Raw genomic sequence first — 16,958 nt, 5'->3', positions numbered from 1 at the left:
ACTGGGGTGAATGTTTGACATTGTTCAGCATTCTGTCAATTAATTGTTCTTTTTGCACTAAAGACAAACTGCAACACAGGTTTTTCGCACATCATAGTATAACTTGACCATTCCTCACTCTCGGCTGGCTGCTGGCATACACAACCAAGTAATCAAACACATCCATGCATCTTTTATTGTAGAGCTCATAAAATCGTTAAAGCTTTTGGTCTATTCTCCCAGTTTCCATAAGTTGCTGTTCTCTTAGTACCCAACGACGAAAGATAACCGGGACCCACTGTGTGCTCCTCTCTCCCCCTAGACGTACTACTATGGCGAGATCAGCATTGGCACCCCGGGCCAGAACTTCCTGGTGCTCTTCGACACTGGCTCCTCCAACCTGTGGGTCCCCTCCACCTACTGCTCCAGCTCGGCCTGCAGTGAGTGTTGAGTAGAGGGGTTCATAGGGCAATGCGTGCTGGTTGGTGGGGGCATGCCACGGTTATCATGGGGTTGTGGGGAGGGTGTGGGGGGAGGTGCCGAGTTTAAATTCAAAGCAGTATTATGCGAATATGTCCAGTTTCACCATCTATCTTTGCCGCCATTAGCGTGCAGTCTACCCCGATTCATGTTGACCATGCTTCTCTCTCCTCAGCCAACCATCCAACATTCAACCCCAGCCAGTCCTCCACCTATACTTCAAATGGGCAGCGCTTCACCATGGGCTACGGCGGCGGCAACGTGGGCAGCAGTGTCACCGGGCTCTTCGGCTATGACACTGTCACAGTAAGTACCAGCTGAACCTTCCCAGCACGCAAACTGTACCGTCTGGAAGTGTATGGCACAGACAAGCTGTCTGGGAGGGTATTACATCAAAACTACACAACCATCACTTAGAAAGGAAACATTTCCAAAAAAGACCGTTTCTAAAGAAAAAAAAGGATTAGAAAAGACAGTGGGTTTGTCACTCGCAATTGTGCGGTGGCAAACATAATAAATATACTTGATGCAGTACAGGACAATTTAAAAAGGGTCTGTTTGTACATTCAGCACATAGATAAAACAAGCACGGTATACGAAAGTGAAAGCGACTGCGTTTGGAACTGAAAGTGCACGCTGTGCTTAATGAGCCATGACGAGGGAGGAAAGCCACGCTCCTTCCTGTGGACCCTAGGACAGTGCAGAGAGAAGGCGGGACATGCACCCGCCTTTGGCAAATTGTGTGCTGTCTTTCTTAGAAAGACTCATGCAAAGGCCAATAGCGGGTGAAAAAAACCAAAGCACACACACAAGCATGTGTTCCAAAGTTTAAAGGCCTTCCTAAATGGCTCGCCTGAGCAGCGCATGTGCGCTGGCTCAGGCGAGTCCTATAAAATGATTAACTGTGTGAACACTGTGTATTTTTCAGAAGTAAAATAGTCCTTAAAGCACTCCAATGAAAGCATTAGGGTGCACACAAACATATAGAAAGAAAGCTAGATTAAAAAACTCCGATTGGCTGATCCAAGAAGTGACTGACCATATCTCAAGTGAATGGCTAAAGGTTTTTGAGCCAAATAAGCCAATGGCATAACGAGGGTGGGCCAAAGTTCCTTACAGTTATATGCATAGAATACATTATGCTCCACTTGAATGGTGCAAGTGCCATTACAAGTCAAGTAAAAAAAAAACAAATATTAATAATCTAGATGGAAGGGGGAAATCATGAAAACGATTAAAAAAAGAGGGTGATGGGGAGTAGGAAACAATGGGGAGTTTGGGTGGATCTAATTTCTCACCTACGTGTTTGGAAAAAAGAAAGGAAAAAAACGAAAAATAAAATAAAAAGGGCGCATTGCCATATAAGTTCTTAGAACTGAAGGGAACTACTTTGTGTGTGGGTGTGCTCCTTCTGAATGTGCAGCATGCCACCAGTCACAGGGAAGTCAGCCAATGGATGGCTGAGGTGGGCTGACACACTGTGGTGGAACATAAATGGAAATGGCAGTACAGACCAATGGATGAAGAGGGCTGGCTGAAAGCTCCTACACGTATATTATACATTTAATTTTTATTAAAACAAAGGGTTTTGGCTGAAGTCTAACTTAAAAAAAGAGAAGCGAGTAAAGGAAAATGTGGATAAAATTGTTTAGAAGGGCTTACCCCTCCTGTGTAAGAAAAAAAAAACAAGGGGTTAAAAAACAAAAACAAAGGGAAGGTGAGACAAGGAAGAGAAATAACAAGCAAAGGATATACATTTAGATTAACAACATACAAATTAAGAAGCGAAATAATTTGAAGTAAAGAGAAAATCAAAAAAGTGGGAGGACACATTCAAAGTTAACAATTTAAATATCTGAGGTACATTTATTTTGAAAAACTTAGACTGGACGGATTATCTGCCAGTGATTAGACTGGGCCGCTGGTTGGGAGTATAGACAGAATGGACAGACTAACGGAGAGAGATCTGACTCGCCAGGGTGTCTGGACACGGTCTGACTGAAAGTCCTCAACTCGATGGCCCACCAGAAAATGGTCAGACCGGTCCTGGTCAGCCTGTACTTGCAGCCTGGGATTATTTGGCCTGGACAATCTGTATGGGAGTGTCAGACAGGGCAGGCTGGCTCAAAGCAGTCATACTGGACAAGCTGTCTGCGAGAGGTGGGAGGACACTTTGTGATCTAGATCTGGGCCATAAGCATGAGTCAGCTGGAGTTTTTCCATCCATGCACACACACCTGTTTTACGTAAGGGGTTGAATTCCAAGTTATTCAGAGCTTACCATCCTAGGATGCTTGTTTCCAGTCCAGGGAGGACCTGGCCTGGCAGTTTGTGCTGGACTGTTCCCATTGGGCGCAGGGTCAAGACTGATTTGCGTATGGCTGGGTCCAAACTGGAATGGCATGGGGAGCAAAAACACAATGGATTTAGGCCCAGATCTCTGTACTGGGATGAATGTATGACATTGTTCTGCATTCTGTCCATCAATAGTTCTTTAAGCCTGCATGTTATTCACAAAAACTCCAAACATGTGCAGTTTACTGCAACCCAAAGATCCTTAACTTGGATTGTATGGGATGAGACACACAACACGTGTAATTCTGAAGTGTGATGGAAACAAAGATTTTTATAGGTTCGAACCAACTCAACAGACTTTACTTTGCAATGTGCAAATGGTAAATATTCGCTGAAACCCGATGTCCACACATGATCGTTGTTGGACCCGGCCTCGTGGCGTGGTCCTACCCCTCCCGCATGGCGGGCCCCGGACGACATCGTCCCTCCATCCAGCCCGGGTCGGCCTCGGGCACACCTCTGCACGCCCTCCAAACCACCAGATCCGCCACCCAGCGGCCCACAACCACTGACACGGCACACTCTGGCCGCCCCAGCACTACCGGTCCGGTGCCCCCCGGTCCCTCATTCCAGGCCCGATGCCATCTTGGGCCCATCACGTCACAGATACGTGGTCCCGGACCAGCCACGGCCACGGCCCCAGCGAGCCCGCCATCGAGGCACCAAGAACCCTCCGGGTGGTAGAGTGGCCACTCCACCAGAGACAAGGAGAGGGGAGTCTCGATGGCTCTCCAATCATCCCCGGATGCCTGGTTTCGATCACCCTCCGGCCTCCCTGGGCTCCGGCTCCACCCCCCTGCTGGGTGTCTGGACACCATCATCCCGGCCCCTCTGACCCCCAGGCGAGAGGGTCCGGACATCAAAGGACTCCAGACCTATATCTGGGCTAGCCCCGGAGTAGGAATTAGTTGTATCCCGGAGTCAAGAAGCCCTGCTGACGCTGTCGCGGCTGACCCTGAGACGAACTCCCCTTGCTGCTCCCCGGAACCTGCTGGCGCTGCCGCGGTCCATCTTTGCTGTAACCACCTTGGAGCCTGCTGGCGCTGCCGCGGTCCATCTTCGCTGTAACCACCTTGGAGCCTGCTGGCGCTGCCGCGGTCCATCTTCGCTGTAACCAGCTTGGAGCCTGCTGGCGCTGCCGCGGTCCATCTTCGCTGTAACCACCTTGGAGCCTGCTGGCGCTGCCGCGGTCCATCTTCGCTGTAACCACCTTGGAGCCTGCTGGCGCTGCCGCGGTCCATCTTTGCTGTAACCATCTTGGAGCCTGCTGGCGCTGCCGCGGTCCATCTTTGCTGCGACCATCTTGGAACCTGCTGGCGCTGCCGCGATCCACACTCGCTGAATCATCTTGGAGCCTGCTGGCGCTGCCGCGGCCCAACCTTCTGGAACCCCCCCAGCTCGAGGATTGAGAGCTGTGCGTAGGGTCCCCTTGCAACCGACCATCTATAAGACTGTCCCGCTACCTCGCCCCTTGCCACGAGACTTTCCAGGTCCCTGGACCTGCTGTATATATTGAAACGATACTTATTGCCCGATAAAGATTGAAAACCCTATCTACGTGTGGTGTCCATTTGTAGTGGTGTGGTTACTCTGCTGTACAATTCTAGGAGAGGGCCCTCCCGTCGGAGGCCTCTCGACATCGCTCGGTCCCTTCTCTGAAGGAGGGGTAGACCTAGGGGTGGTCAGTCAGACACCTTCTGCCTCCCCCGGGTTCGCCTTTCTAACATTGGTGGCAGGCGCTGCGATCCGAGCCAACGCAAAATCGTACAGAGAGTGATCTACCCGCTAGGACGGAAAAACACACAGAGACCATGACGACCCAAGGAACCAACCTACCTGCCGAATTCCAGAAAGAGAAGATAGAAGAATACAGCCACAAAGAACTAAAACAATTCTGTAAAGACATGGGTATCGCTACCACTGGCCTGAGCACAAAAGAGGACTTCAAATCGGCCCTACAAGCCTGGGTGGAAACCCGAGACAGACCACCCCAAGAGGAGAATGGCCCGACCGGGCAACCGGAAACCAGCGTACCCTCGACAGGGGAAAGAACCGCAACACTAAACGTGGACCTCATCTATGAAGACGCTCGAGAACGAGAGCGCAACCGGCTACACGAAGTGGAGCTTGCACGACTCCGGCTAGACGGAGAACTCTAGCTAGCGGAGAAAAATATAGCCCTCGAGCAACTACGGCTGGAGGGAGATCTAGAAGAGAAACGGAGACAACGTGACCTCGAAGAAAAACGACTAGCATATGAACACGAACGAGGCCTGAGAGAACTAGAAATCAAGGCCAAGATAAACGAAGATAGCGCGGCCGGGGCCAAGACCTCGGCCCCTCCCGTGGACACCAAGGTTCACCTACCGAAAGATGTAGTCAAAGAATACTACAAGAACGATGATATCCAACAGTGGTTCAAAGCCTACGAGGTGGCCATGACCGCCCATCGGGTGCCCCTGAAGGATTGGGGCGCCGGCCTGTGGGGAAAGTTCATCAACGAAGGGAGGGACGCCCTGCTAGAACTCCCTGACACCGAAATGACCTCCTATGAACACATGAAAACGGCCTTATTCACGCGCTATGGACTCACCCCCGAAATGTACCGGCAGAGGTTCCGAGACTGTAAAAAAATCCCCGGTACCACTTGGGTAGAATACGTGAATTTTTTTAGCAGAGCCTTCGAGGGGTGGGTCAAAGGCAGTCAGGTCACTACCTACCAGCAGTTGGTCGACCTGATGTTATGGGAGCACCTCTCCAACAACTGCTTCATTGAACTACGACAGCACCTCCTCGACAGCAAGTTGACCGAGCCGCGAAAGCTAGCGGTCGAAGCAGATCGGTGGGCGAGCAACCGCGTCCACCGGAACACCACAGGAGAATACGGACAAGGGTCCCCGGGGAACCATCGGCCGCGAGGCGGCGGGTCGGGCATCAGCCGAGGCCGAGACCTCCCGCCGGGGTCTTCGCCCGCCTCCTCTACACCATCCTCCAGCCCGAGGGGGGCCCATCCAGCCCGACCGGGGCCACGCTCCAACATTACGTGCCACAGATGCCAGCGGCTGGGTCACTATGCCAATGATCCTCTCTGCCCCATGAACCAGCGGCCCTGCCCCACCGGGCCCCCCGGTCGACAAATCACTGCCGCTGCTCTGAGCGAAGAAAAGGATGAAGAAGAAGAGGTCCCTATGGAACCAGAAGAATGGGAGTCCGCGGCCATGTGCCTCGCTTCCCTGGGCGACAAAGACATGATCCCCCGAGTCCAGATTCCGATCAACACCCAGAAGTACCGCCAGTGGGTCACCATCAACGGACGCCGGGCCGAGGCACTCCGTGACACGGGGGCCAGCATAACCGCCGTCCGCTGCCATCTGGTGACCCCGGAACAAATCTTGCCCCACGTTCTGTGCCCTGTCCGGTCAGCGGACAATTCCGAGAGCCTGTGCCAGATGGCTCGCATCCCCTTCGAGTGGGGAGGAGTATCCGGCATGCTGAAGGTCACCGTCCGAGACGATGCCCCGGTGGACTGCCTCCTAGGGAACGACCTGGAAAGTTCACCCTGGGCACAGATCGAGCGAAGAGAGCATCTGGGGATGCTAGGCCTTCCTGAATGGGTTTGCGTAACAACCAGATCCATGTCCACTCGGGACGCCGTCCCAACCGAAGACGATCTGCCCAAAGAACCTGAATGGCCGGCACCTCCGCCACCCGCCACTGCCACGGCCGAACCCGAACTAGGGCCGCAGGGCCCCAGCCATGAAGAACTTACCGAGCTCGGGCCCCTTCCGGAACTAGCCCAGTGGCGCCAAGAAGGGGGCCCCACCCGCGAGCAGTTCCGTCGAGAACAAAAGACCTGTCCTTCCCTTGAGGGACTCCGACAACAAGCCACCACGCAAGCCACAGGAGACTCCTCGGGGTCCCACTGGATCTATTGGGACCAGGACCTCTTGTACAGTGAACGAAAGATCGCCGAGCTGGGGGCCGGTCGAGTGCTAGTCGTCCCCCTCCACTTCAGAGACTTTCTCTTAAACCTGGCACATGATGTGCCCCTCGCCGGGCACCTGGGGCAGGACAAAACCTACAACCGCCTGGTGACCCACTTTTATTGGCGGAAGATGCGCCGCGATGTGTACAACCACTGCCGAACCTGTCCGACCTGCCAAGCCAGCGGAAAGAGTGGGGGGAAAATCAAGGCCCCACTCCAACCGTTTCCCGTGGTGACCACTCCCTTCGAGCGAGTAGGGATCGACATCGTGGGGCCCCTGGATCCTCCAACCTCTCAGGGGCACCGCTTCATCCTCGTCCTGGTGGACCATGCCACCCGCTACCCAGAAGCTATCCCCCTCCGGACTATCACAGCCCCCGTAGTGGGTCGAGCGCTAATGGGGATCTTCTCCAGAGTCGGCTTCCCCCGCGAGGTCGTCAGTGCTCGGGGCACAAACTTTAAATCGAAATATATGCGGTCCCTGTGGCAACAGTGCGGGGTCACCACCCCGTATCACCCACAAGGGAATGGACTAGTGGAGCGATTTAATAAGACCCTGAAAGGAATGATCAAGGGCCTAGAAGAGCCCCTCCGGCGCAAATGGGACGTTCTGCTGCCATGCCTCCTGTTCGCCTACCGGGAGGTACCCCAGAAGTCCCTGGGGTTCAGCCCCTTTGAACTATTATATGGACACCCGATGCAAGGGCCCCTCAGCCTGGTCAAGGAAGGCTGGGAGCTGGCCGCCTCCGATACTCCGCCCGATGTTTTCCGATACCTCTTGACTCTCCGCAACCAGACTCGGAAGTTCCGGGAACTGGCCGAAACCAACCTGAAGGCCAGTCAAGAGGAGATGAAGCGCTGGTATGATGAAAATGCCTCGTCCATTGAATTCGAGCCGGGCCAGCAGGTCTGGGTCATGTCCCCGGTCGACCCCGGCGCCCTCCAAGACAAATGGACGGGGCCCTTCAACGTGGTGGAGCGCAAGAGCCCCGTCACCTACCTAGTGGACATGGAGTCCCCCCAGAACCCCCTCCGGGTCCTACACGCCAATCGGCTCAAGCCCCACTTTGTCCGCACCGAACTGAGCCTGTTGTTGGCTACCGATGACGGAGCATAGGACGACTCCGAGCCTCTACCAGACCTCCTGAGCACCTCCGAGAAAGATGGCTCAGTCGAGGGAGTCTCCCTCTCTCCCGCGCTGACACCCAAACAGCGCCAGGACTGCCAGAAACTGCTGGGTCAATTCGCGAACTTATTTTCCCTCACCCCCGGAGTCACCCAGTGGTGTGTTCACGACGTCGACACCGGGGACAGTCCGCCCGTGCGGCACCGAGCCTACCGAGTCCCCGACCGAGTCCGGGCCTGCATCCAAGCCGAAGTTTCCAAGATGCTAGCCCTAGGGGTAGTCGAGCCCTCAGACAGTCCATGGGCCAGTCCCGTCGTCCTGGTCCCTAAGGCCGCCGCCCCCGGGGTGCCCCCGGAGCGGCGGTTCTGTGTCGACTACCGGGGACTGAATGCCGTCACCAGGACCGACGCCCATCCCATTCCCCGAGCAGATGAACTGATCGATCGCCTGGGAGCCGCCAGGTACCTCAGCACCTTCGACCTCACGGCCGGATACTGGCAAATCGGCCTCACGCCAGGGGCACAAGAACGATCCGCTTTCTCGACCCCCGATGGCCACTTCCACTTCAACGTGATGCCCTTCGGCATGAAGAATGCTCCGGCCACCTTCCAGAGACTAGTGAATCGGGTGCTGGCAGGGCTGGAAGAGTTCAGTGCCGCCTATCTGGACGATATTGCGGTGTACAGCCTCTGTTGGGACGAGCACCTGACCCACCTCTGGAAGGTCCTGAAGGCCCTCCAACGGGCCGGACTAACAATAAAAGCCAGCAAGTGCCAGATCGGTCAAGGGTCCGTGACCTATCTGGGACACCAAGTGGGGAGCGGCCAAGTGGCTCCCCTTCAACCCAAGATCGACGCCATCCAGGCCTGGGAGCCCCCCGTCACCCAGACCGCCGTCCGAGCCTTCCTGGGGCTCACTGGATACTATCGGCGGTTCATAAAGGATTATGGGAGCATTGTGGGGCCCCTCACAGAACTAACCTCCAAGAGACTAGCCCCGAAGGTGCACTGGACCCCCGAGTGCCAAGTAGCCTTTGAGACACTAAAGACTGCCATGTGCACCGCCCCGGTGCTCCAGGCCCCCGACTACAGCCGAGAGTTCATCGTCCAAACTGACGCCTCGGAACACGGCATTGGGGCCGTACTGTCCCAAATGAACTCTGACGGAGTCGACCTTCCTGTGGCCTTCATCAGTCGGCGCCTACTGGCCCGAGAACAACGATGGAGCACCATCGAGAGGGAAGCATTCGCCATCGTATGGGCCCTGAAGAAGCTCCGGCCCTACCTCTTCGGCACCCACTTCCGAGTACAGACCGACCACCGGCCCCTGCGGTGGTTGATGCAGATGCGAGGCGAGAACCCGACGTTGCTACGTTGGTCCATCTCCCTCCAAGGGATGAACTTCACCGTGGAGCATCGCCCTGGCAACGACCACGCCAACGCCGACGGCCTCTCCAGGTTCTTCCGCCTTGGCGAGGAGAATCCCCAAGAAGATGGGTGACTCTCCCCTGCCTTCAGCTGGAGGGGACGTGTGTTGGACCCGGCCTCGTGGCGTGGTCCTACCCCTCCCGCATGGCGGGCCCCGGACGACATCGGCCCTCCATCCAGCCCGGGTCGGCCTCGGGCACACCTCTGCACGCCCTCCAAACCACCAGATCCGCCACCCGGCGGCCCACAACCACTGACACGGTACACTCTGGCCGCCCCAGCACTACCGGTCCGGTGCCCTCCGGACCCTCATTCCAGGCCCGATGCCATCTTGGGCCCATCACGTCACAGACACGTGGTCCCGGACCAGCCGCGGCCACGGCCCCAGCGAGCCCGCCATCGAGGCACCAAGAACCCTCCGGGTGGTAGAGTGGCCACTCCACCAGAGACAAGAGAGGGGAGTCTCGATGGCTCTCCAATCATCCCCGGATGCCTGGTTTCGATCACCCTCCGGCCTCCCTGGGCTCCGGCTCCACCCCCCTGCTGGGTGTCTGGACACCATCATCCCGGCCCCTCTGACCCCAAGGCGAGAGGGTCCGGACATCAAAGGACTCCAGACCTATATCTGGGCCAGCCCCGGAGTAGGAGTTAGTTGTATCCCGGAGTCAAGAAGCCCTGCTGACGCTGTCGCGGCTGACCCTGAGACGAACTCCCCTTGCTGCTCCCCGGAACCTGCTGGCGCTGCCGCGGTCCATCTTCGCTGTAACCACCTTGGAGCCTGCTGGCGCTGCCGCGGTCCATCTTCGCTGTAACCAGCTTGGAGCCTGCTGGCGCTGCCGCGGTCCATCTTCGCTGTAACCACCTTGGAGCCTGCTGGCGCGGCCGCGGTCCATCTTCGCTGTAACCACCTTGGAGCCTGCTGGCGCTGCCGCGGTCCATCTTTGCTGTAACCATCTTGGAGCCTGCTGGCGCTGCCGCGGTCCATCTTTGCTGCGACCATCTTGGAACCTGCTGGCGCTGCCGCGGTCCACACTCGCTGAATCATCTTGGAGCCTGCTGGCGCTGCCGCGGCCCAACCTTCTGGAACCCCCCCAGCTCGAGGATTGAGAGCTGTGCGTAGGGTCCCCTTGCAACCGACCATCTATAAGACTGTCCTGCTACCTCGCCCCTTGCCACGAGACTTTCCAGGTCCCTGGACCTGCTGTATATATTGAAACGATACTTATTGCCAGATAAAGATTGAAAACCCTATCTACGTGTGGTGTCCATTTGTAGTGGTGTGGTTACTCTGCTGTGCGATTCTAGGAGAGGGCCCTCCCGTCGGAGGCCTCTCGACATCGCTCGGTCCCTTCTCTGAAGGAGGGGTAGACCTAGGGGTGGTCAGTCAGACACCTTCTGCCTCCCCCGGGTTCGCCTTTCTAACAATCGTTTTGACCCTGTATAGTTTTACCAGTGAAACAGAATGTCTAATCAAATTTAGTGGCCACTTCAACGTAAAATGTTCTGTGTGTTCGGCTCCATACCACCTCCTTACCACTCTCCTGCTGAAAGGGCGTGGCACATTTGCTACACTTGTTTTTTTGGCTGATGCTTGGCTTTTTCATAGTCTCTTTAACTTCAGTGACATAACATTAACGGCAGCGCTCACACTCTGAAAATTGTTCCAGCACCACTGTTGTTCGTGTGACAGTGCTGCTGTCTCAGACAATGACTCACTTGTCTTCCACAGGTCCAGGGCATCTCCATCACCAACCAAGAGTTCGGTCTGACCATCACCGAGCCCAGCTCCAACTTTTACTACTCCAAGTTTGATGGAATCTTTGGAATGGCCTACCCAGGCCTGTCAGTGGGTGGAGCGACTACCCCGATGCAAGGCATGCTGCAGCAGAACCTGCTGACGGAGCCCGTCTTCAGCGTGTATATGGGCAGGTAAGGACGATGGCACAATGCAGGCCTGATGGACCGCAGGAGGCACCTTTCGCTTCACCACTTTAGGGCCTTGTACTACCCCATTGTGAGGTGCCATCTCCACACATGGGCACACTGGGAGGTTGCCCGGAGACCTCACGAGGATAAGGGCCCCATGCAGACCAGAATTTAACACAAATTTTTCGTTAAACACATTTGTATTTCTGTGAGTGGTTGTGTAGGCAGAGCCCAGTGCACACCTTTGCCCGGGGGCCTATAATGCTGTTAAGACGGCCATGTCAGTGTAGCATTTGGCTACTACACGAGGTTTGGAGTCACATATGTCTGCTTGGACCCCTATTTCTCATGTCTCCGCGTGTGCAAGAATAGACTCCAGCATCTAACCTCTACTATAATAAGCTTACACTACCTATTTCGCCCATTGAACCGTTTTTCTTTTGCAATGTGACTTTCTGTTATACCACTATCCTAACTTTCAACAATTATGTCAACCATTTCGTGTTATCATAAAGATTACTTTGCTGTAAATATACTTTTCACCCTTTAGTGTCTCGTTTTAGTTTCGACGTCTGCAAACGTCGAAATCTATCTGTTGGAGTGGTTTCAACAATAAACAGGAAGTGACTTCCTATAGTCAGGTAACAAATGAGATGAGAGATACCAGACCTCTGACAGGAAGTGATCACATAGATGCTTAGGGAAAGTATCGCATTCTAAGAGGGGCAGGTCACAGAGAAGGATAGCACAGGAACAAACATAGTGCCAATATCGGCAACACTCCTCAGTTTTCATACAGCAACATACATAAATAAACCACAAGACACCTTGTTAGTGGAGAATATTGCTGCAGGTTTATTTGCATAACAAATATGTCTCGGCCGACTGAGCCCCTGGTCCCTAGACCGGGGGCACTAGTGTGCTAACTAGTGTGCCTTCCTGTGGCACTAAGGCGGCCGCCCTGTTTGAGGGTCACCTACGTGGCCCCCCCGGGCAGCCTTTGCAAGAAATGGGGGCCGTAGACGAAAGGTTCCATCACAGGGTCACATGACAAACAGGGAATAACATGATAAGATGGAAATTCAAAGCTACCAGTCCAGACAGGAAATTATATGACATGGATGCAAGGAAATCACAGGAAATTAGCAGGGGCACAGAGTGACAGCAGAGGAGCACTATCAGACGATACAGAGGTGACATCACTTAGTCAAGTAGGCTGTGACAGCAGCTGAGGTTCACTAAGCAGCAGCGATGAGGCAACACTGAAGTCACATTGGATCGGACTGAATTTAAAGCCCTTCTGGTCCCAGAGGGATATAATACAGAAACACAGGTGCTCGCTGATGAAGGCTGCCAGGCCACAACTAGCAAGCGGCAGTACACATCACACTTGGCAGCATAGGTGTGTGCCAAGACACGATCACGAAGTGGCACCAGAGGGGCACACAGGGGGTAGCAATAAAGGAGGCTGGCAGATCACAGGCGGAAAGTGACATCACTAACTGATAGGCAAAGTCAAATATGCACAGTAGGCCTCAGACCGGAAGTGAAAGAGGAAACAAGGACCAGAAATGTTTTTACGATAAAAATGAACAACATTCTCTCAGGAAGGCAGGCTTGGTAGATGTTGTAATCGATACTCCAAAGGAGAACCAGGCTCATGTATTTAACGAATAACTCACAGAGCGTAGAAGCTAATTATTTTTTTTGTACAAAATATGTCCTCAGGCTTTACAGTCTTAAGTCTCCTAATAAGCTTAGCGTTTTCTTATCGAATCCTCAAAGTTTCTTGTGTGGCGTGAATCTAAGTGTACTGTGAGTAACCATCCTTTCTCATCCATTGAAATTGCAGCCAGTCTGGTGAAGTCATCTTCGGGGGCATCGACAGCAGCCTGTACACTGGCCAGCTCTACTGGGCCCCGCTGAGTGCAGAGCTGTACTGGCAGATCGCGCTGCAGGAGTAAGTATGCCACCCACGTCACCGGGCAGGCCTCTGGGGTGCATCTAGCCTCATGGTATTGCCAATTGAGTAATCAACTCCCATTTGCAAAAGGCCACGCCCAGCAAGGGACATGTCCTTTTCAAGCCACTTTTGGAAAAGTCTTGCTGTTCCTGACACGATCCAGTTGTGGTGGAACCAACACCCTTCTTTGTATGAACTCGTGGCCTGGACAAGCAGTCACTGACGCAGCTCAAAGCATTCGTTTCTGCACCCTGTCCTCCTCACATTCACCTGCCCCACTGAATGACCATTAATGAAGAGCCCTGAAAATGTCCAGGCTGGGTGTGAGCTGTCCTCAAGCACCCGCCTCTAGCCTTCCTTAATTCGGAGACGCTTTAAGGCATAAGCAAAGTGGGCTCTGGCCCGGGGTCCCAGCCTTTTATGGGTGGGGGTCCCTGATAGAGCCAGTTTTGTTTTTGCAGAGCGCCTTGCCATAATGACTCTGAATTATTCTGGAACATATTGTTTTAAATATCATTTTCCTTAAAAAAAAAAAATAATGTTGGATGATGTGTAAGACTATTACAGACATTTAGCGACAAATATTATGTTTATGTTTCATGCAAAATCCTTTAAAAGTGCTTCTCTTAGACCAAACCAGGACCTCACATATGAGAAATGGGAAGGTGCCACAGAGATTACTTGCAGTAATATTAGTGAACACATCACTATTCCTGAATAATATATGCAAACACATTTAGAATTTGGACCAATGTGCTTGTGCGGTCAGTGGCCTGGCCAAAGGGGGTATGAAAGAGTTGAAACTGGATTATACACTCAAAGCTGTTCTGAACTATTGCCCCAAAAATACATTTGAGCTGATATTGGATTATAAATTCATAGCTGTTCCGAACCAGGGCCCCCAAAATACGGTTAGCCGAGGTCCCCCAAAATCCTTAGCATGTCCCTGCCTTCATTCGTTCATCCAGGAGCTGGGGGAAATCTCCATAGATGATCTTTCATTGTTTGTTTCCCTTTCAGTTTCTCTATCAATGGTCAAGCCACTGGTTGGTGCAGCCAAGGCTGCCAAGCGATCGTAGACACTGGCACCACCCAGCTCAACATCCCAGAGCCCTACATGGGCCAGCTTCTGCCCTACCTGGGGGTCCAAGCCAACTCAAACGGCGTGGTAGGTGGCTCTCCACTGGCTTTTTGTTGAGGCTAGATAGATATCTTTGAATACCTAGGGAAAGCAAACACCAAGAGAGCAGGTTGATGGTGATGAGGAACATCAACAGGTTGATGTCACTAGATGCTAGACTCGTGAGTTTTGAGTGATTTGCTGACTGGGAGACAAGGTCATACTGTTCCTCCAGAGGTCAGAGGTATGCACCTTTGATGGAGAGGCTTTGCCATCATTTTTATATTTGCTGGGTTCCACAATTGTAATGTTTTGAAAAGTATGCTTCATGGGGGACTGTGATTGGCCTCTTTGATTAGACAAGTGAGAGGAACTCATGGGCCCTCCCTACAAGTAAAATCCCCTTTATTTCCTCACCTTGGAATTAGTGTTACGAGAGGTCCCAGGAATGCTGGGGTGGGTTAAATAATGGGGATTACAAATTTGGGGGAAATAACATGTAGAAATTGGTGTTTCTGTGCTGATTCGCACGTTTCGTGCAAGGGTTTCTGTTGCTCTCTGTGAAAAAAACACAAACGCTTAATTGCGATGAACCAGGTATTTATGCTATGGGCCCATCAGAATTTAGGGATCACTGTTACTGAGCGCCATAGTAGATGTCTTCATGAGCACTATCATAGTTCAACAGAGACAGGAAATAGGCCGCAGTGGAGCAGACAAGAAGCAGGAGATGATATCATAAACGTGTGACGGTGTGCATTGTGGGATGGGAGATGTTAAGCTGGTGTACAGTGTTGTCTTTCCTATTTATAATCATTGGGCTCTTTTTCTGTAGTATCCAGTAAACTGCAACAACATCCAGAGTTTGCCAACTCTCGACTTCGTCATTAATGGCATCTCCTTCCCTGTCCCACCGTCGGCTTACGTGCTACAGGTATGAAAGTAATTCCAGGTAGATTTCCACACTGAGTAGTTTGCCTCACCACTGAGCATCTTTAAATGTGTTTACACTACTGTAAAACCAGGGACATTAAGCTTTCATAAACGCACTCTACTCAACTATCCCTGCATCCAGTGTCTCCATCTGCCTTGAAATATCCTAAAACAAGGATCCTCACTACAATCCCCTCTCACATTCAATTTCAAATAATCAAGGCACTTCAAGATCCCTAAACCCAGTAACTCACAAGTTCCCTACAGAAAGGCCTTCCACCTTTCACTGGCCGCATGTTCCGAGATTGCAAGTGGCCTTTAAAAGGTAACAACGTTTCGCAAATCTCAATTTGTCCTAATATAAATGTCCAGCTCTGTAGTAGAGTCACATAGTCTGCACATTTCCCTTCCTATCTTCAGCACACAGGTCATGCAGGCTCTCTAGCATTACCCCGACCCTTATTCTGCTTTTAATATGAAATGATGCGCTGTGTACCTGATGCTGTGTTTCCTTTTCCTTCCAGTCCAATGGTTATTGCACTGCAAACCTCCTGAGCATCAACCTCAACGCACAGAACGGAGAGCCGCTCTGGATCCTGGGAGATGTCTTCATCCGCCTCTACTACTCCGTCTTCGACTTCGGAAACAGCAGAGTTGGTTTCGCTTCCAGGGCATAGACTCCTTCAGCATAGGTCCCAGGAGGGTCCCCCTGGCAGCCGGGGTACTCTACTTCGTGCCAATACCAGGATGTACCATTGATTCACTGCTCTACTTTGTTCCTGCACATTTCGACCTCCAGTTCATGCAATCAAGATATCCAGCTCTGTGTTCTGCAAATTAAACTGCTCAAATCGAAAACAAGTTTCTTAAAAAATGATTCAATTAAGAGAGAGAGAGATGTGTGTGTATGTGTGCACTTGTGTGTGTGCGTGCATGTTCGTATGAGCGGGAGGGGGGCAGTGGTCTGTTGTATTTCAGTTTATAACTTCGCTCCTTCCTCAAAGGGAAAATTCAACCTGAAATGCTAAGCCATGACTCCTCTGTGTAGAAGCAATTGCAACATCTTATATGTTTCATACTTGTTGGATCTTAGCAATGAAACACAGTCTAGGGGGCATATTTACAAGCCCCTATCACCAACACATCACTTTTAGTGACGTTGTGGTGGCGATAGGGGCTTTGCCTTATTTACAAGGGAGCGTTAAGCTACTGAACGTGGCTTAACGCTGCCTTTTAAATAAGGCAACCTTTCATGCTGTACTTAGTGTGAAAGGGGTGGGCAATGGGTGTTGCAGTGTATTTCACAGCAACACCCATTGATTTTGACGGCTGTCCCCTTTTTACAAGGGTGATGTAAATAGGGGGCAGAGACAAAATTAAGACCAAGGAAAACCTGTTCTTAAACAGGCGAAACAAGGAAAAATGCTTTATTTCGCCTCGTTTTTGCTGTTTCCATGTGTGCTGCGTTGTGCAGTACACATAGAAACATCAAATTGCAATTGATTGTTTATGTGCAGGAATGTGACCCTTCCTGCACATAAACAATAAAAACAAATGACGTTTTCCAACTTCTATGTGTGCTGCATCAAGCAGCACACATAAAAGTTACAAAACACCATTTAAAGATTGTTTAAGATTGTAAACAATCTTACCCTCAATGCAGA

At 52.3% G+C, this 16,958-nt stretch overlaps 1 protein-coding gene across 1 annotated transcript in view; it reads left to right on the top strand.

The window, feature by feature from the left end:
• The window catches only part of LOC144755614 (gastricsin-like), a 29,979-nt gene extending 13,824 nt beyond the window's left edge, over positions 1-16,155 (top strand). Inside the window, exons 3-9 of the mRNA XM_078644731.1 lie at positions 302-419; positions 635-765; positions 11,082-11,281; positions 13,131-13,238; positions 14,262-14,409; positions 15,197-15,295; positions 15,819-16,155. Coding sequence (XP_078500857.1) covers positions 302-419; positions 635-765; positions 11,082-11,281; positions 13,131-13,238; positions 14,262-14,409; positions 15,197-15,295; positions 15,819-15,971 — 957 coding nt within the window. The 3' untranslated portion in view covers positions 15,972-16,155. The remainder of the gene's footprint in view (positions 1-301; positions 420-634; positions 766-11,081; positions 11,282-13,130; positions 13,239-14,261; positions 14,410-15,196; positions 15,296-15,818) is intronic.
• The last annotated feature ends 803 nt before the right edge of the window (positions 16,156-16,958 follow it).

This window comes from Lissotriton helveticus, chromosome 5_1 (assembly GCF_964261635.1).
Source record: "Lissotriton helveticus chromosome 5_1, aLisHel1.1, whole genome shotgun sequence".
In the NCBI taxonomy this organism is placed as follows: Eukaryota; Metazoa; Chordata; class Amphibia; order Caudata; family Salamandridae; genus Lissotriton; species Lissotriton helveticus.
Note: the sequence above shows the minus strand (reverse complement) of the source record. Positions and strands in the feature narration are given on the sequence as shown.